This window comes from Tamandua tetradactyla, chromosome 14, assembly GCF_023851605.1.
Source record: "Tamandua tetradactyla isolate mTamTet1 chromosome 14, mTamTet1.pri, whole genome shotgun sequence".
NCBI lineage: Eukaryota > Metazoa > Chordata > Mammalia > Pilosa > Myrmecophagidae > Tamandua > Tamandua tetradactyla.
The window spans coordinates 80,547,612-80,564,291 of record NC_135340.1 but is presented as its reverse complement, the minus strand read 5'-3'; the positions used below and the strand labels follow the sequence as shown (position 1 = coordinate 80,564,291).

At 37.0% G+C, this 16,680-nt stretch overlaps 1 protein-coding gene and 1 pseudogene across 3 annotated transcripts in view; both read left to right on the top strand.

Annotated features, from left to right (window-relative positions):
• The window catches only part of CIAO2A (cytosolic iron-sulfur assembly component 2A), a 104,561-nt gene that overhangs the window by 69,179 nt on the left and 18,702 nt on the right, over window positions 1–16,680 (top strand). For 2 of the 3 annotated variants that reach the window (XM_077128181.1, XM_077128182.1), the window contains exon 4: window positions 4,317–4,362. In XM_077128181.1, the coding sequence (XP_076984296.1) occupies window positions 4,317–4,362 (46 nt within the window). Of the gene's footprint in view, window positions 1–4,316; window positions 4,363–5,975; window positions 6,383–16,680 lie in introns of those variants that run through there. The other variant, XM_077128183.1, reaches the window with a different exon arrangement.
• Window positions 6,489–16,455, top strand: LOC143656235 (PSME3-interacting protein pseudogene; annotated as a pseudogene).

The following is a 16,680-nucleotide window of genomic DNA, read 5'->3' as shown; positions in this document are numbered from 1 at the left end:
TTGAAAGAAAATCTTGCTAGATAGAAAATTCTTGGTTGGCAATTGTTTTCTTTCAGCACTTCAAATGTTTCATACCACCACCTTTTTGCTTCCATAGTTTTTCATGAGAAATCAGAATATAATATTTTTGGCATTCCCGTATACATAATAACTTTGCTTTTGTCTTGCAGTTTTCTGAACTCTCTTCTTCTCCTTGGCATTGGAGAGTTTGATTACTGTGTCTTGGCCTGGTTCTCTTTGAGTTTATCCTGTTTGGATTTCATTGTAGATCTCAATTGTACACATTCATGACTTGCATTAAATTTGGGAATTTTTCTGCCATTATTTTTTTTAATATTCCTACTATCCCTTTTTCCCTTTCTTCTCTTTCAGGGACTCCCTAATGCATATATTATATGCTTAACATTGTCCCATATGGTTCTTAGCCTCTGTTCTAGTTTGCTAGCTGCCAGAATGCAATATACCAGAAATGAAATGGCTTTTAAAAAGGGGAATTTAATAACTTGCTTGTTTATAGTTCTAAGGTTGAGAAAATGTCCCAATTAAAACAAGTCTATAGAAATGTCAATCAAAGGCATCCAGGGAAAGATACCTTGGTTCACGAAGGCCAATGAAGTTCAAGGTTTCTTTCTCAAGTGGAAGGGCACGTGGTGAACACAGTCAGAGTTCCTCTCATCTGGAAGGGCACATGGCGAACACGGCATCATTTGCTAGCTTTCTCTCCTGGCTTCCTGTTTCATGAAGCTCCCTAGGAGAGCTTTATCTCCGAAGGTCACTGGATGGTGGACTCTGCTTCTTGTGGCTATGTTGTTCTGCTCTGCTCTCTCTGAATTGCTCTCATTCTCCAAAATGTTTCCTCTTTTACAGGACTTCAGGAACTAATCAAGACCCACTTGAATGGGTAGAGACATGTCATCACCTAATCCAGCTTAACAACCACTCTTGATTAAATCACATCTCTGGGGAGATGATCTAATTAGTTTCAAACATACAGTACTGAATAGGGATTAGGAGAAATGGCTGCCTTTACAAAATAGGATTAGGATTAAAACATGGCTTTTCTAGGGTACATACATCAAACCAGCACAGCCTCTTTTCACTCTCTTTTATTCTTTTCCCTTTCTGATCCTCACCTTAAATCATTTCAATTGTCTTGTCTTTGAGATCACTGATTCTTTCTTCTGCCTCCTCCAATGTCCTGTTGAAATACTGTAAGGAATTTTTAATTTCAGTTGTTTTTTTTAACTCCAGTATTTCTACTCAATTCCTATTGAGCACCTCAAAGAGGTTCCCATTTTGTTCTCTAATTGATTTCCACATATTCTTAGTTCTTTCTACATGTTTTCCTTTATATCCTTGAGTGTATTAAGAACCATATGTTTAAAGTATTTGTCCAATAAGTTCAAAATCTGCCCTCTTATTTGATGCTTTCTGAATTTTTATCTTGTTCCTTTGGTTGGGCCATCATATCCTGTTTGTTTTTCTTCTAATCTTTTTTTGCGCACTATGTATTTTAATATTTTTAAGTGTTGATTTTGGTATTTAGTCCCTGAACTTTCTGTTCCTTAAGTTTGCATGCAGATAGTGATATGACAGTAATTGTTTTGAATGCCAGGAACCAATCAAAACAAACAATCTAATGCAAAAAGCACCTGTTAACCGTTCTTTGTAATTTGAGTCTGTTTTTGTTGGTGGTTTTCTTCAAAGTTTAGCCCTGGCAAGCAGCCCCAGGCAAATGCAGCATTTAGGCTCCTCTATTTTTGGTATGAGCAAGCTGTGCCAGGAGCCTGTGCTGCAGTCCCCACTATTGCTTATCATGAGTCTGGGGAATGGGAAATAGCTCCTGCTGCAGGGAGGGTGAAACTCACCGTTATTTACCACAATTTGCCAGCCACTTCTTCCTGCTCCTCCCTGGTGTTCTATAGACTATGGAGTTTTAAAATAATTTATTCAGATAGTTTCTGCCAGTTCAATAGTGGTTTGGATGTAGGAACTGTTTCCTAGAGCTTTCTACTCAGCCATCTCCCCACAGTCCTCCTCTTTATGGGTTTGATTTGTATTTTTCTTATAGCTAATGATGTTAAGCATCTTTTCAAATGCTTATTAGCCATTTATATACCTTCTTTGAAGAAATGTCTAATCTAATCCTTTGTCCTTTTTTATTTATGTTGTCTTTTTATTATTGAGTTATTATATATTCTAGATATAAGTCCCTTATTAGATATAAGATTTGCAAATATTTTCTCCCCTTCTGTGGGTTGTCTTTTCACTTTCTTGTAGTGTCATTTGTAGCATAAAAGTTTTTAATTTTGTTGAAGTCCAATTTATCAGAGTTTTTGTGGTTGCTTGTGCTCAGGAATATAGATTTCACAGTTAATTTCTTGGTTATAGCTTGTGAGTGATTTAGTCTTATCTCTTTCTCAGCACCTTCCTGGGTAATTATGCTTTCTACACCTTGCTGCTACTAGCCTTTGCTTAGAGTCATCCACATGAAATAGCCTTCTCTTCCTTATCATATATCCAAACTGAGCTCATCTTTTACAGCATAATAGAAATGCCATCTTGCATAATGTTGGTCTTGATACCTATAACCGAAACAGTTTCTCTCTTCTTTGAATTCCTATAGCTCTTTGTTTGTCTTCTAATGTGGAGAGTGTTTTCTAATTTGTAGTCTTGCTATTTAATCCCATATTTCATCTTTCCTCCTGGACTGCTAATATCCTGAAGGCAGACTCATATATGATCCATCTTTATATTCCTCTCTTTGATCTTATACATAGGAACTCAATAAAGGTACATTGGATTAATGAATAAAGTAAAAAATGCTAATACTAGTGGCTTATGATACCTAGTAAATTTTATTTTGATTTACATTTTAACTGTTTTTAATTGAAAATTTTAACTTTTCACTTAGAAATAATTTCAAATTTACAGAAAGTTAGAAGAATAGTATAAAGAACCTTCCATATATCCTTCACCCAGATTCACTAATTGTTAAAATTTTACCACCTTGCTTTATCTTAATTTTTTTCTCTCTAAATGTATTTTCTGAACCATTTGTGTGCTGTTATCGTGCCGTTTTACTCCTAAATACTTTAGCATGTAGCAAGGGCATTTTCTTACATAAACACAGTACCGTTATCAAAACCAGGAAATTTAACATTAATACAATGCTCTTACCTAATCTACAATGCATGTTCAAATTTCTCCTACATTCCAAACATATCCTTTATAGTGATTCTCCTTCCTCCCAGGATCATACACTGCATTTATTGTCATGTTTCTTTAGTCTGCTTTAGCAGGAATAGTCCTTGGCGTTTTTCTTTCATGATCTACATATTTTGAAAGATTGTAGGCATATGTTTTATAGATTTCCCCTTAAATTGGGTTTTCCAATTTCCAGATTTTATTTAGATTAGACATTTTTGGCAAGAATACTGAATAAGTGATGTGATCTTCTCAGTGCATCATATCAAGAGGCTTGTATTGTCAGTTTATCCCATTATTTGTGGTTTTAATCTCTAATTCATGTGGTATCCACCAGGTCTTTCCATTGAAAATTTGTTATGGTTTCCTATTATTATTAGTAAAGTGTAGAGAGAAACTTTAAGATTATGTAAATATCATTTCTTACCACACTTTTACCCATTACTTTTAGCATCAATTAATGATTCAGTTATTATGGTGATAGTCATAAAATTGATGATTTCCTAATTTTATCATTCCTTCTACATTTGTTAGTAGCATTCCACTGTGAGAGTTTTCCTTTCTCTTCCATTTATTTTATTACTTATTTATTATCAGTATAGATTTGTGAATTCTTATTTTCATTCAGTAAGTTATATTCAAACTTATTCATTTTCATGCTCATATTGTTCCTACTTTGTGCCAGTAGCAGCCCTTTTAAGCTATTCCTTGGGTCTTTTTGACATGTCTCCATCATTTTTGAGTTCTTCCAGGGGTGAAGCAGGAAGGAATTTTAGATGCTGATTTGGGAGGAAAGGGTAGAGTGGAGCAGGAAGGGTATTCATTTTTAAAACAACACATAAGGACCTCAGTTGTGTAAAATTATATTTGTATGTAAATGAAAATTAATGGGAATATACTCTACAGGCATTCCCCAGATGACTAAAATAAATCCTACTCATTTCAGTCCTTGTTTTAGAAAAGAATGTGAGGGATTTGTTCCTAAGTCTTTGATGTTAGAAACAGGATTTCGTTTACATCCCTAGACTCTTGAGTCCAATGTACATTCTACCTCACTCTGCTATTTTAGAATGCTTTCATGATTTTCTCTTAATATTTTTTCTTCCTAGTTGGAAATCTACATTTCTGAAGGAACCCACTCAACAGAAGAGGACAGTAAGTGAAGCTAAAACATTATTAAAGAATCAGCTACAGATAGTGCTTTATGCTGGGTATGAGGTTTTTTGACCAGCAAACTTTCTATTGGGTCACTTCAAAAAGTACAAAACCAGTTATTGGCTCTTCTTTCACTGATGGAGAAATCCAGGCATGTCAAGGAAATGATCCACTCAGGCTATCCTTTTTAAAACTTCTCTTAATTGTCAGATCTTATAACAGTAATAGTATTAAGCCTTATGATTCTGGGTTTTCATTTAGCATTTAATGAGTGCTTTCTATGTGTAGGCACAGCTCAGCCTTTGAGATACATCCCTGCTCTTGTGGAGTCTATAGTAGCAGGAAGAAACAGAATGAATTGAAATTGTTTAGATAGGGATATATGTGTTCCTACATGAGATATTTTAGCAGCATCCTAGAAAAATTAGTTCATGTTAAGAAAATGGACATCTCTTCTATCAAGAGTGCTGTTAGCAAATTATAGGCAACAGATAATAATGGGTCCTTTTATTATCTGAAGAGTCATGCAAACGGATGAAAAAAGAAAAAAGATCTAATAGATTAATAGGAAGAGGCACCAACAGAAAATTCACCCAAGAAGAACTAATAGATAAACATGGAAAAATGGTCTGTTTCACTGTTAATCAAGGAAATGTAAATTGCAACAATCATATGGAGCTTTCTTTTTCATGTGTGTGTATGTGTATGTATGAATTTGTTTTTATCAATAATAATGGATATTGCTGGTAAAACTGATATACTCATATATTGCTGTTGATAACATTAGTTACAGTTCTCTAGAGAAACAGAACCAACAGGAGATGTAAATATGAGACTTATAAAAGTATTTCATGTAACTACAGATGCAAGAGTACAAAATCCATAGGGCAGGTCGTGAGGCTGGCAACTCTGATGAAGTTAGTCAGCAAACTCTACAGGAGAGGCTGGCTGGCTGAGGAAGTAGCAAAAATTCTCTCTTCTCCCTTAAACATCTATAAATGATTGGATTAAATACAGCTGATTGGGTTCTCTTGTTGCGGAAGACACACCCTTAGTTGATCATAGATGTAATCCGTCACAGATGCAGTCAACTGGCAGATGATTTAACAAAGCAACCTTTTGTTTTATTAACTAGCCATGAAATATCCTTGCAATAACCTTAGGCTAGTGCATCCCTGACAGATAACTGGGCACTGTCACCTGGCCAAATTGACACCTGAACCTAACCATCATAATGATATAAATTATAAAATGATTTTGGGAAATAATTCAGTAATAGGAATCAAACCATAAAAATCTCTCCTTGATGGTACTATATTCCCTCTTGCCGCTCCCCCCTTACTTTTTTTTGTTTGTTTGTTTAGAGTTTTTAAATTTTGTTTGTTTGTTTGTTTTTGGAGTTTTAAAATTTTATTGTTATTGTAATTTTATTATTCTTTTTAGAAGAAAGCCATGTTTTAATCCTGATCCAATCTTGTGTGAGCAACTTTTTTTTAACCCCTTTTCAAAAATGTAGTTTGGAAGCTTGATAAGATTATCTCCACAGAGATGTGACTCATCCAGTTGTGGGTCTAACCTTAGATTAAAAGACAATGTGACTCCTCCCATTCCAGGTGGGTCTTGATTAGCTTATGGAATCCTTTAGAAGAGGAAACATTTTGGAGAAGGTCCCTTTTAGCATGATAAGAAAGCCACAAGAGCCTAGCAGAGACACGAGAACCACAAGAGCCCCTGCAACCACAGATCTTTGGAGGTGAAGAAGAAAAATGTCCCTAGAGGAGCTTTATGAAACGAGAAGCCTGGAGAGAAAGCTAGCAGACATTACCGTGTTCGCCATGTGCCTTTCCAGTTGAGAGAGAAACCCTGAACTTCATCGGCCTTTCTTGAGTGAAGGTAACCTCTTGTTGGTGCCTTAATTTGGACATTTTTTATAGAGTTGCTTTGATTGGGACATTTTCACATACAATTTTCACATAGAATTGTAAACTTGCAACTTAATAAATTCCTCCTTTTAAAAGTCGTTCCATTTCTGGTATATCTCATTCCAGCAGTTAGCAAACTAGAACACATGGTATTTAATCACTGGCTCACAATATCATCACATAGTTATGTATTCATCACTGTGATTATTTTTAGAACATTTGCATCACTCCAGAAAAAGATAAAAGAAAAAACTCAAAAATCTCATACACTTTATCCCTCCCTCTCATTGACCACAGTATTTCAGTCTACCCAACTTTTTATCCTTTATCCCTCCACCTATTATTTATTTATTTTTTTAACTCATCTGTCCGTAACCTGGATAAAGGGGGCATCAGACACAAGGCTTTCACAATCACACAGTCACATTGTAAAAGCTATATAGTTATACAGTTGTCTTCAAGAATCAAAGCTACTGGAACACAGCTCAGCAGTTTCAGGACTTCCTCCAGCCACTCCAATACACCACCACTCCCTTACTTTTTTTTGCATGGGCAGGCACTGGGTATCGAACCCAGGTCTCCTGCATGGCAGGTGAGAACTCTGCCACTGAACCACCGAGGCCCACCCTCTCCCTTACCTTTTTTATTTATTTATTTATTTTTTAATGCATGGTCCAGAAATTGAACCTGGGTCTCCCACATGAAAGGCAGGCGTTCTAACCACTGAGCTACCCATGCACCCCTCCTTTACTTTTTGCAAGCTCATTTTTAGACTTCAACTTTCATTTCCTGGGGGAAGCCTTCCTTGACCTGACTAGGTATGATCTCTCTGTTTTATGTTCCCCTATATTAACAGTTACATCAGATGGTGATAACTTAAGTTTTCCCTCCTTCATTGTGGTTTTTTTCCTTTTCTTCCAGTTACAAAATTAATGAATATGTGCTTTAAAACTATTGAACTCCTCAAGGACATAGAAAGTAGGAACGAAAGGCTCTTACCTCTCAATCCCATTCCTAAATTCATCCGTATTCTAAATCTTGTGTACTTACATAGTTTTTAAACAAAAATAGAATGTACAATCCATATTATTCTTCAGCTTGCATTTTGACTTTTCATTAAATATATGAGATTTCTATATCGTCCGTATAGAGCGTTCTCTTTAATAACTGCATACTATTACAGAGTATTGATGACCATGACTTAGTTAACCATTTTCCACTTGGTTATTTAATGTCTATCATTCTTGGCAGTATATAAGCTCCAAAAAGCTTCTGTAATGTTCTGTAGGGAAGTGTTTATAATGTTCCCTGCTTTTTCCCCAGCACCTAACAGAGTGCCTGCCACACAGAAAGCACTTACTAAAATTTGCTGCAATCAATGTGCCCTTTTTTCCAGCAGAAAAGGTTGTTGTGCACCTCTTGCATGTTATATGTTGCTTAAATATATTGTATTAGTTCCTATAAATGGTATGGAATAAAGAGAGTAAAGACTGACTTTGGAGTCAGAAATCCTGGTTGGAATTCTGAATATAGGCAGTGTTGCTTTCTAGGTGGAAAGCAACTTTTTTGTTTGCTTTTAACAGGTCCTGATAAGTAAAGTTTTAATAGGATACTTACATACTCAGTTTTAGTGCGGATCCAACAATAATGTATATGAAAATACTTTGAAAATCTAATACCTGGTACACATGTTAATTTTAAAAATTCATTATGTGAAATCAATTTGTATTTCCAGTGAAGTTTCTAAGTAGATTAAAGGATTGTCCACTGACTTTCAAAAGGTAAGGTTACAGGGGAATGCACAGAGTAAAAGAGAAATAGATACAGGCCAGTGTTTGCCTGACCAGACAGCTGGGCCTCATCACTTGGCTAAGTTACACCAGAATCTAACCATCACAGTCAGCAATTCATCCTCCTGAGCTTTTTGGTCTTCTGATGACATTTAATTTTCTGAGGAGCTGTTATTGATGACCAGAAGAAAAGAATATTAACACTGCAGCCTATATTTCAGTTTAGATTGTTTGGAATTCATGCAAATCCCATTTATTCTCCAGACTGTGGAGATGAGACTACTGAAGTTGGATAAGAGGCCAAGCTGTGGGACTCATACTAGATATACATGGAAATCCTGTCACTGTCACTCACCTGCCCACCCTAGCCATGCCCACCTCAGCCTGTAAAAGCAGTTCAACAGAGGAAGAATAGCCACTCCAATAAATGGCGCTGGGACAATTGGACATCCATAGGCAAAAAAATGAAAATTGACATAAGTCTCACAACTAATAAAATAGTGAACTCAAAATGGATCATGGACAAATGTAAAATGTAAAACTTTAAAACTTTTAAGAAAGACCATGGGAGAAAAAATTCTGAATCGGGCTAGGCAAAGAATTCTTAGATGTGATACAAAAGATACAGTCCCTAAAAGAAAAAATTGATAAATTGGACTTCATCAAAATTAAAAACTTTTGCTCTGCAAAAGCCTGTGCTAGGAGGATGAAAAGACAAACTGTAGACTGGGAGAAAATATTTGCAAACTACACATCTAGTAAAGGACTAGTATCTAAAAAATATCAAGGAATTTCAAAACTCAAAAAGCCAAACAGTCCAATTAGAAAATGGGCGTTAGACATGAGTGATATTATACCAAAAAAAGATATACAGGTGACAAACAAGCACATGAAAATATGCTAAACATTCATTAGCCATTGGGGAAATGCAAATCAAAACCACAGTGAACTATTACTACATACCTGTAAGAATGCCTGAACTAAATAGTGAGGTAAGAATTCAGGGAATCTGGACCATTCAGACATTACTGGTGGAAATATAAAATGGTACTTCCACTTTGGAAAACAGTTGGGCATTTTCTTAAAATCAAAACATACCACTACCATACACCGTGCATCATACTCCTAGGGATTTATCCCAAAGAAAGAAGAACTTACAGTCACACAAAAACCTGTGCCTGAATGTTTGTAGCAGCTTTATTTGTAATAGCCACAAACAGGAAAAAACTCAGATGTTCTTTAATAGAAGAATGGGGATACAGACTATGTACATTCATACCATGCAAGACTATGCAGCAATAAAAAGGAATGGACTATTGAGATACACAACACCCTGGATGAATCTGCAGAAAATTATGCTGAGTGAAAAAGGCCAATCCCAGAAAATTATATACTGTATAATTCCATTTAGATGACATTCTTGGGGTAACAAAATTATAGTAGTGAAGGACAGATTAGTGGTTGCCAGGGCTTAACTTTTTTATTATTATTATTCTATAATAACATATATACAAAGCAAAGAAAGAAAAAAGCAATAGTTTTCAAAGCACTCTTCAGCAAATAGTATATAGGACAGATCCCAGAGTTTGTGATGGGCTACCACACGATCCTTTCAGATTTTTCCTTCTAGCTGCTCCCGAATATAGGAGACTAGAGGCATAAATATTTTTTATCATCACAATCGACTTTTTTATTTCTTTTTTGTGAAAAATAACATATATACAAAAAAGTAATAAATTTCAAAGCACAGCTCCACAATTAGTTGTAGAACATATCTCAGAGTTTGGCATGGCTTACAATTCCACAGTTTTTTAGGTTTTTACTTATAGTTGCATGTTGCCACAGATTAAGAAGGTGTTGGAGATGGCAAGGAAGTACGTGTGGCTGTAAAAGGGCAAGATGCGGGATCCTGTAGAGTGGAAAATTTCTGTACTTTGGTATAAATGTCAGTATACTGATTGTGATATTTTACTATGGTTTTGCAAAATGTTATTATTGGAGGCAACAGGAGATCTCTCTGTATTATTTCTTACAACTGTGTGTGAATCTACAATTATCTCAATATGAAAAGTTTAATTAAAAATAAAACAACCCCATTTTCAAAAAAAAAAGAGAGATAAAATAAGATTATAATTATATTCTAGAAATTACCTTTTCTTAAAACTAAGGGAAAGTAGAGGATTGGTCTTCTAATAGTTAGTAAGATCTAGCTGGGCTTTTTAAGGTTACTTCTAGTTGGGAGATATATAAAAGGCCTTAATGCCCAAGAAGCTATTGACATTATTTTTTAATGTTATTCTGTGTTTAGGATTCTAGGGCCATATATAATCCTTCTTCTTTACTTTCCCTGGTTGGTGTAGAAACCATATACACACTTGTCTGGATAGATTTAAGTGTGTTAAATTGAGCTTAGTAAATTCTGTTGTGAAATTTTCAAGTTCTTTTTTTTGGCAGTAATCTCTCTTTTGCATCAGTTCCTAGAGGACAAGGCAAGGATTTACTCTATGCTTACTCATAGAATCTGTCCTAGTGTTTAGCCAAAGTGCAAACCTTCCAAAAGGTATCTTGCCTTTTTGCTAGGATGTTATGGTGTTTACACATACACATAGACATACACATATATGGAAACCAAGCCGTCATTTGGTAGTTCAATACCAGAACTTAAATTGTCATGAATTTGTGTTTTCGGGGGTAGGGTTGGAGTTGGGGCATTGCTGTTACCATAAAGTAATTTTGGTAACTACAAGCAGAGGTATTTTTGAATTAGTGGCTTTCCCTTGGGTATTTTTGGCAACAAATAGTTCTAGCATATATCGTATCTGCCACTCTTAATTGGAGGAGGCAACAATTTTTGAGGAGGCCTTAGTGCATACCATACATGAAATTGTATGAAAAAAAATGTGGAAGAGTTTAAGACATTCACAGATAAATGAAAACTGAGTGAGTTTGTCACCAAGAAACATACCCTACCAAAAAAAAAAGTGCCAAAGGAAGTTCTTCAGGTTGAACAGAAAGGACGGGAGAGAATATGTTGGAGCAGTATGAAGAAATGCTGATTTCTAGTAAAGATAACTATGGGTAAATGCAAAACGCAATAGTATGGTATATCCTCAGTATGTAAATCTATTCTTTATTTCCTACAAAATTTAGAATATAATTGAATAAGAAATAATCATTTCTATGTTATGAACACACAAAATATAAAGAGGTAATGTGTGACAAAAACAACGTAAAGAGGGCGGGCCATGGTGGCTGAGCAGGCAGAGGTCTCACCTGCCATGCCAGAGACCTGGGTTTGATTCCAGGTGCCTGCCTGTGAAAAAAAAAAAAAAAGAGGAAAAACAGGCACGTATAGGAAGAGACTTGTTTTAGTTTGCTAAAGCAGCTGGAATGCAATATGCCAGAAATGGAACGGCTTTTAAAAAGGGAATTTAGGGGAGATTCAGAGAGAGTAGAGAATGTTACAGCACCGCAAAGCAGAGAATCCACCAGCCAGCACTTTGGAGATGAAGAAGGAAAGCTCCTCCCGGGGAGCTTCATGAAACAAGAAGGCAGGAGAGGAAGCTAGCAGATGATGCCGTGTTTGCCACGTGCCCTTCCAAGTCCCTGACCGTGTTTGCCATGTACCTTCTCACTTGAGAGAGAAACCCTGAACTTCATCGGCCTTCTTGAACCAAGGACTTACCTGGACCGGGGTCCCACCTAGGAGGATGTAGGTTTCTGGAACGTTATCTGTTGGAGACTTTTAAGAAAATGCTGGCTCTGTTTCATCAGAGGCTATCCCATTATGGATGGAGGAGATGATGGTAACCTTGTTATCAAAAAGAGATTTATGACGGAGGCAGAACTAGATGAACAGCAAAAAAGGAGGCAAGAAGAATGGGAGAAAGTTTGAAAACCTGAGGATCCAGAAGAATGTCCAGAAGAGGTCTATGACCTTCAATCTCTGTATGAAAGACTGCAGAAACAGAAAGACAGGAAGCCGCAGGAGTATGAGGAGCAGTTCAAATTCAAAAACATGGTAAGAGGCTTAGATGAAGATGAAACCAACTTCCTTAAAGAGGTTTGTTGGCAGCACGAACTAATAGAAAAGCACCGAACAAAAGAACTAAAAGAACTGAAAGAATACAGAAGTAGTCTTACCAAGGTTGGAATTTCTCCAGAAAATAAGAAGGAAGTGGAGAAGAAACTACCTGTGAAACCTATAGAAATGAAGAACAAATTCTCCCGGGCGAAGCTGTTGGCGGGAGCTGTGAAGCATAAGAGCTCAGAGAGTGGCAATAGTGTGAAAAGACTGAAACCAGATACTGACCCAGATGACAAGAATCAAGAGGACTCGTACTATGTGTCTCTTGGAGGCACTTCCCTGAACAGTCTCTCCATCCACTGCCCCTCTGCTGCAGTTTGTATTGGCATCCTCCCAGGCTTGGGGACCTACTCTTGGAGCAGCAGCTCAGAGTCCAGCTCAGACAGTGAAGGCACCATCAATGCCACTGGGAAAATCATCTCCTCCATCTTCTGAACCAACGCCTTCCTCGAGGCCCCCTAGCTCCTCTGTCCATACCACAGGGAGCTACTCCTCAAGAGTAGATCAAACGGTTTGGTCTGTCTACAGGCATTACCTCCCTCAGACAACTCCTTTGCCTGCTTCTTGTGTATACAGTGACATCTCTAACCTAATCTAAACATGTATCAGCATCTACTTGTGGCCCAAATTTATGTTTGGTTTTCTTTCCACTCCAGCACAGATCACCAAAATGATGTGGTAGGTGAGGGTCAGGTCCCAGCAGAAATTCCACCAAAAATGCCCTGGAAGAATAGACACCAGCTGACTTGCAAAGTGTTTGGGCTGATTGCTTTCTTGTGTTTTTCTTTCCCAATGGCACAAAAAAGCACAAGCAGTTATTGGACAGGTATTGTTTAAACATTCTATTATGGGTGAATACATTTGTTTGATTTCATTGCATTGTGGAGCAGCATGTGGGGAAAGAGAACTGATCCAGGTGATGAAATGGAGCACTACCCTACACTAAACATTTCTTGATGTGTGATTAAAGATTATAAACTACATTTGCAAGGGGTGTCACTTACCATGCATCATTCATAGTGAAGTTCTTCCTTACCCTGGACTATTCCTTCTCCCTCCATTCAGCCGACTGATATGGATTGCTAGAAAAGGACTGGTAACAAGAAGGCTTCCATCTTCTATTCAGACCTTTTCTCTGCTTGGCATATTATTTTGGTTTTGTTTTTCTCTTTTAAATAAAGGATTTAGTTTAAAACTCTAAAAAAAGGGGGGGGATATTTATCCTAAATATCCTTTTATTTAGGATAAAGAGAGAAAATGGTAGTTTAGAGAAGTGTGGAATTTACTTCGTCCTCCAAGCAGCTAGTAAATAGCCAGGAACAGTACAGAACAACTGCTGGGGCTACATCACAGCATCACCAGTCTGGACCAAGTGCATTGGCTAAGACCCCACACAGAACTGTAAGTCCCACAAACCATGGAGGCTGGTGCCCCTCCCTCCCCACCCTGGGTGTGGCAGGCTGGTTCCCCAAGGGGAAAGGAAACAGACTTTACTAGCAGCAAGGACTTAGCTCAACCAAGCTCCACTTGTGGAATTAATAAACAAATTCTGACTACTGAAAATAGGCCCCCAGCACAGAGAGACCTGAAATAAGCACTAAAGGTACTAGGAGTTTATGTCCCAGCAGAAAGGAGGTGGGGCTGACAAGGGGGAAAAAAGTGGCTTTTTGAGTCATATAGCACAAAATACTGCAAAAGGGCTGGATCCCAAGAAAAGGAGGCAAATAGAGCCTGGAGATACATAGAGCCATGTACCAACTTAAACTCTTGATTGACAAACCTGAGGTGCCAGGGTTCCACTCTGAAAAGGCTTTTTTTTTTTTTTTTTTTTTTTAATTTTTGCTTTTTCTCTACCTCTTAGCAGCTCATCAGATAGAACTGGAAGCCTTCTCAGGCTCTGACAGTGCCCCCAGGCAAGGGCAGAATTAAGGTTATCTGAGAGACAAAGTAACTAGTCAGGTGAAAGGAGTTAATTCTCTAAAAGATGAATCTTCCCCAAAAGTAAAGTGGGGCCCAGCTTAGGTGCAATTCTTCCTTCAAGGAACTCAGGCTCCAGGGACTGGAAAACTGAAGCAATTAAGGCCAGCCTACAACCTCACCCCTGTTTCAGCCATGCTTTGGCAGGGAAGGTCTGCTGAAATTAAAGGCTGGTGAGAAACCACAGGCAGACAAGTGCCACATGCTGGGCAAGATAGGAAAAGCACAGAGCCTAGAGGCTTCTTAGGAAAGTTTGACAGCCTGCTGGGTATCATCCTCAGGGAAAAGTAATGCTAGCAACTCTCCTCCTGAGACATAGGCTAGTCAGAAAAATCTGACTGGGGTCTATAATATCTGAGGAAACCCTCCTCAAAACAAAACAAAACAAACAACAAAAGCTCTTTAAAGGCAGGGCAAGAAAAAGTAAAACAAGAACTGAAAAATTATGATTATACAGAACCTATGCTAGAGCTCTAGAATAAGTTGAACTGCATGTCAAAGAACAGATAGAGAACAAGCCATCCAGCAAGAAAATCCTAGGTAAAAGAGAGAAAACAACCTCCAGAACACACTAATTAAGGAACTCAAATGCCTAGATGCCAGCAAAAAGATAATGAGTCACACTAGGAAAATCAAAGGTATGACCCAGTCAAAGGAACTAACCAACAATTCAAGTGAGATACAGAAGTTGAAACAACTAATTCAGGGTATTTGAACAAAAGTGAAAAAATCTCATAAAAACTCAAGGATATAAAGAAGATATTGGGTGAAGAAATAGGAAGTTTGAAAAAACAAGTCACAGAACTTATGGGAATGAACAGCACAATAGAAGAGATAAAAAAAAATTGAAACCTACAACAATAGATTTGAAGCTGCAGAAGAAAGGATTAGTGATTAGAGGACTGGACATCTGTTATCTGAAACAAAAGAAAATATAGGGAAAGAATAGAAAAATATGGGCAGAATCTCAGGAAATTGAAGACAACATGAAGCTCATGAATATCCATGTTTTAGGTGTCCCAGAAGGAGAAGAAAAGGAGGAGAAAGACTAATGGAAGAAATTATCACTGAAAATATCCCATCTCTTATGAAAGGCATAAGCTTACAGATCCAAGAAGTGCAACATACCCCAAACAGAATAGATCCAAATAGACATACTCCAAGACACTTACTAATCAGATTGTCAGATATCAAAGAGAAAGAGAGAATTTCAAAAGCAGCAAGAGAAAAGCAATCCATCATATACAAGGGAAGCCCAATAAGACTATGTATGGATTTCTCAGCAGAAACCAAGGAGGCAAGAAGGCAGTGGAATTACATATTTAAGATTCTAAAAGAAAGAAGCTACCAACCAAGAATTCTATATCCAACAAAATTGTTCTTCAAAAATGAGGAGGAAAGAGGCAGCCAACTCAAAGAGAAAATATTTGGAAACCACACGTTGGATAAAGGCTTGATATCCTGTGTACATAAAGTATACAGCTCACCAGTAAAAGAACAAACAACCCAATTGTAAAATGGGCAGAGGAAATGAATAGGCACTTTTCTGAAGAGCAAATACAGATGGCTAAAAAGTACACAAAGAGCTACTCATCTTCATTGGCTATAAGGGAAATGTAAATTAAGATGACAATGAGATATCACCTCACACCTATATGAATGGCTGCTACTAAACAAACAGGAAACCATAAATGTTGGAGAGGATGTGGAGAAATTGGAACATTTATTCACTGTTGGTGGGAATGTAAAATGGTTCAGCCACTGTGGAAATCAGTTTGGCAGTTACTCAGAAAACTAAATATTGAGTTGTCCTATAACCCAGCAATACCAATACTTGTTATATACCCAGAAGAGTTGATGGCAGGGACAGGAACAGACATTTGCACACTAAGTTCATAGTGGCACTATTCACAGTTGCCAAGAGATGGAAACAATCCAGGTGCCCGTCAACAGATGAGTGGAAAAACAAATTGTGGTATATACGTATGATGGAATATTATGCAGCATTTAGACAAAATGATGTCCTGAAATATATAACAATGTGGATGAACTTTGAGAACATAATGCTGAGTGAAATAGGTCAGACACAAAGAGACAGGTACTATTTGACTCTGTCATTATGACTCTGATAAAGCCTCCAGTATTTTGGAGCAGCTAGAAGGAAAAATCTGAGTTGAGATCGTGGTAGCCCATGGCAAACTCTGGAAACTATTCTGTAGCTGCTAGTTGAAGTGTGCTTTGAAAATTATTGCTTTTTTTCTTTCTTTTCTTTGTAAACATATATGTTATATTTTACAACTAAAAATGGTTTTAAAAAACTATAGGCAGTTATAGTAATATTAGATAACATAAATTCCTGAAATCAAAAATTTGAAAACATTTAGTAACATAACTATACCAAAGCTGATATTTATAATGACTTTTTGCTTAATATTTTGAGAACACACAGTTTTGATAGTTAAAGCAAATGGTATTTAATATACTGTTTAATATTTGGAATTTAAGTAACTCTGATATCTTTACAGATTTTTTTCCTTCCTTG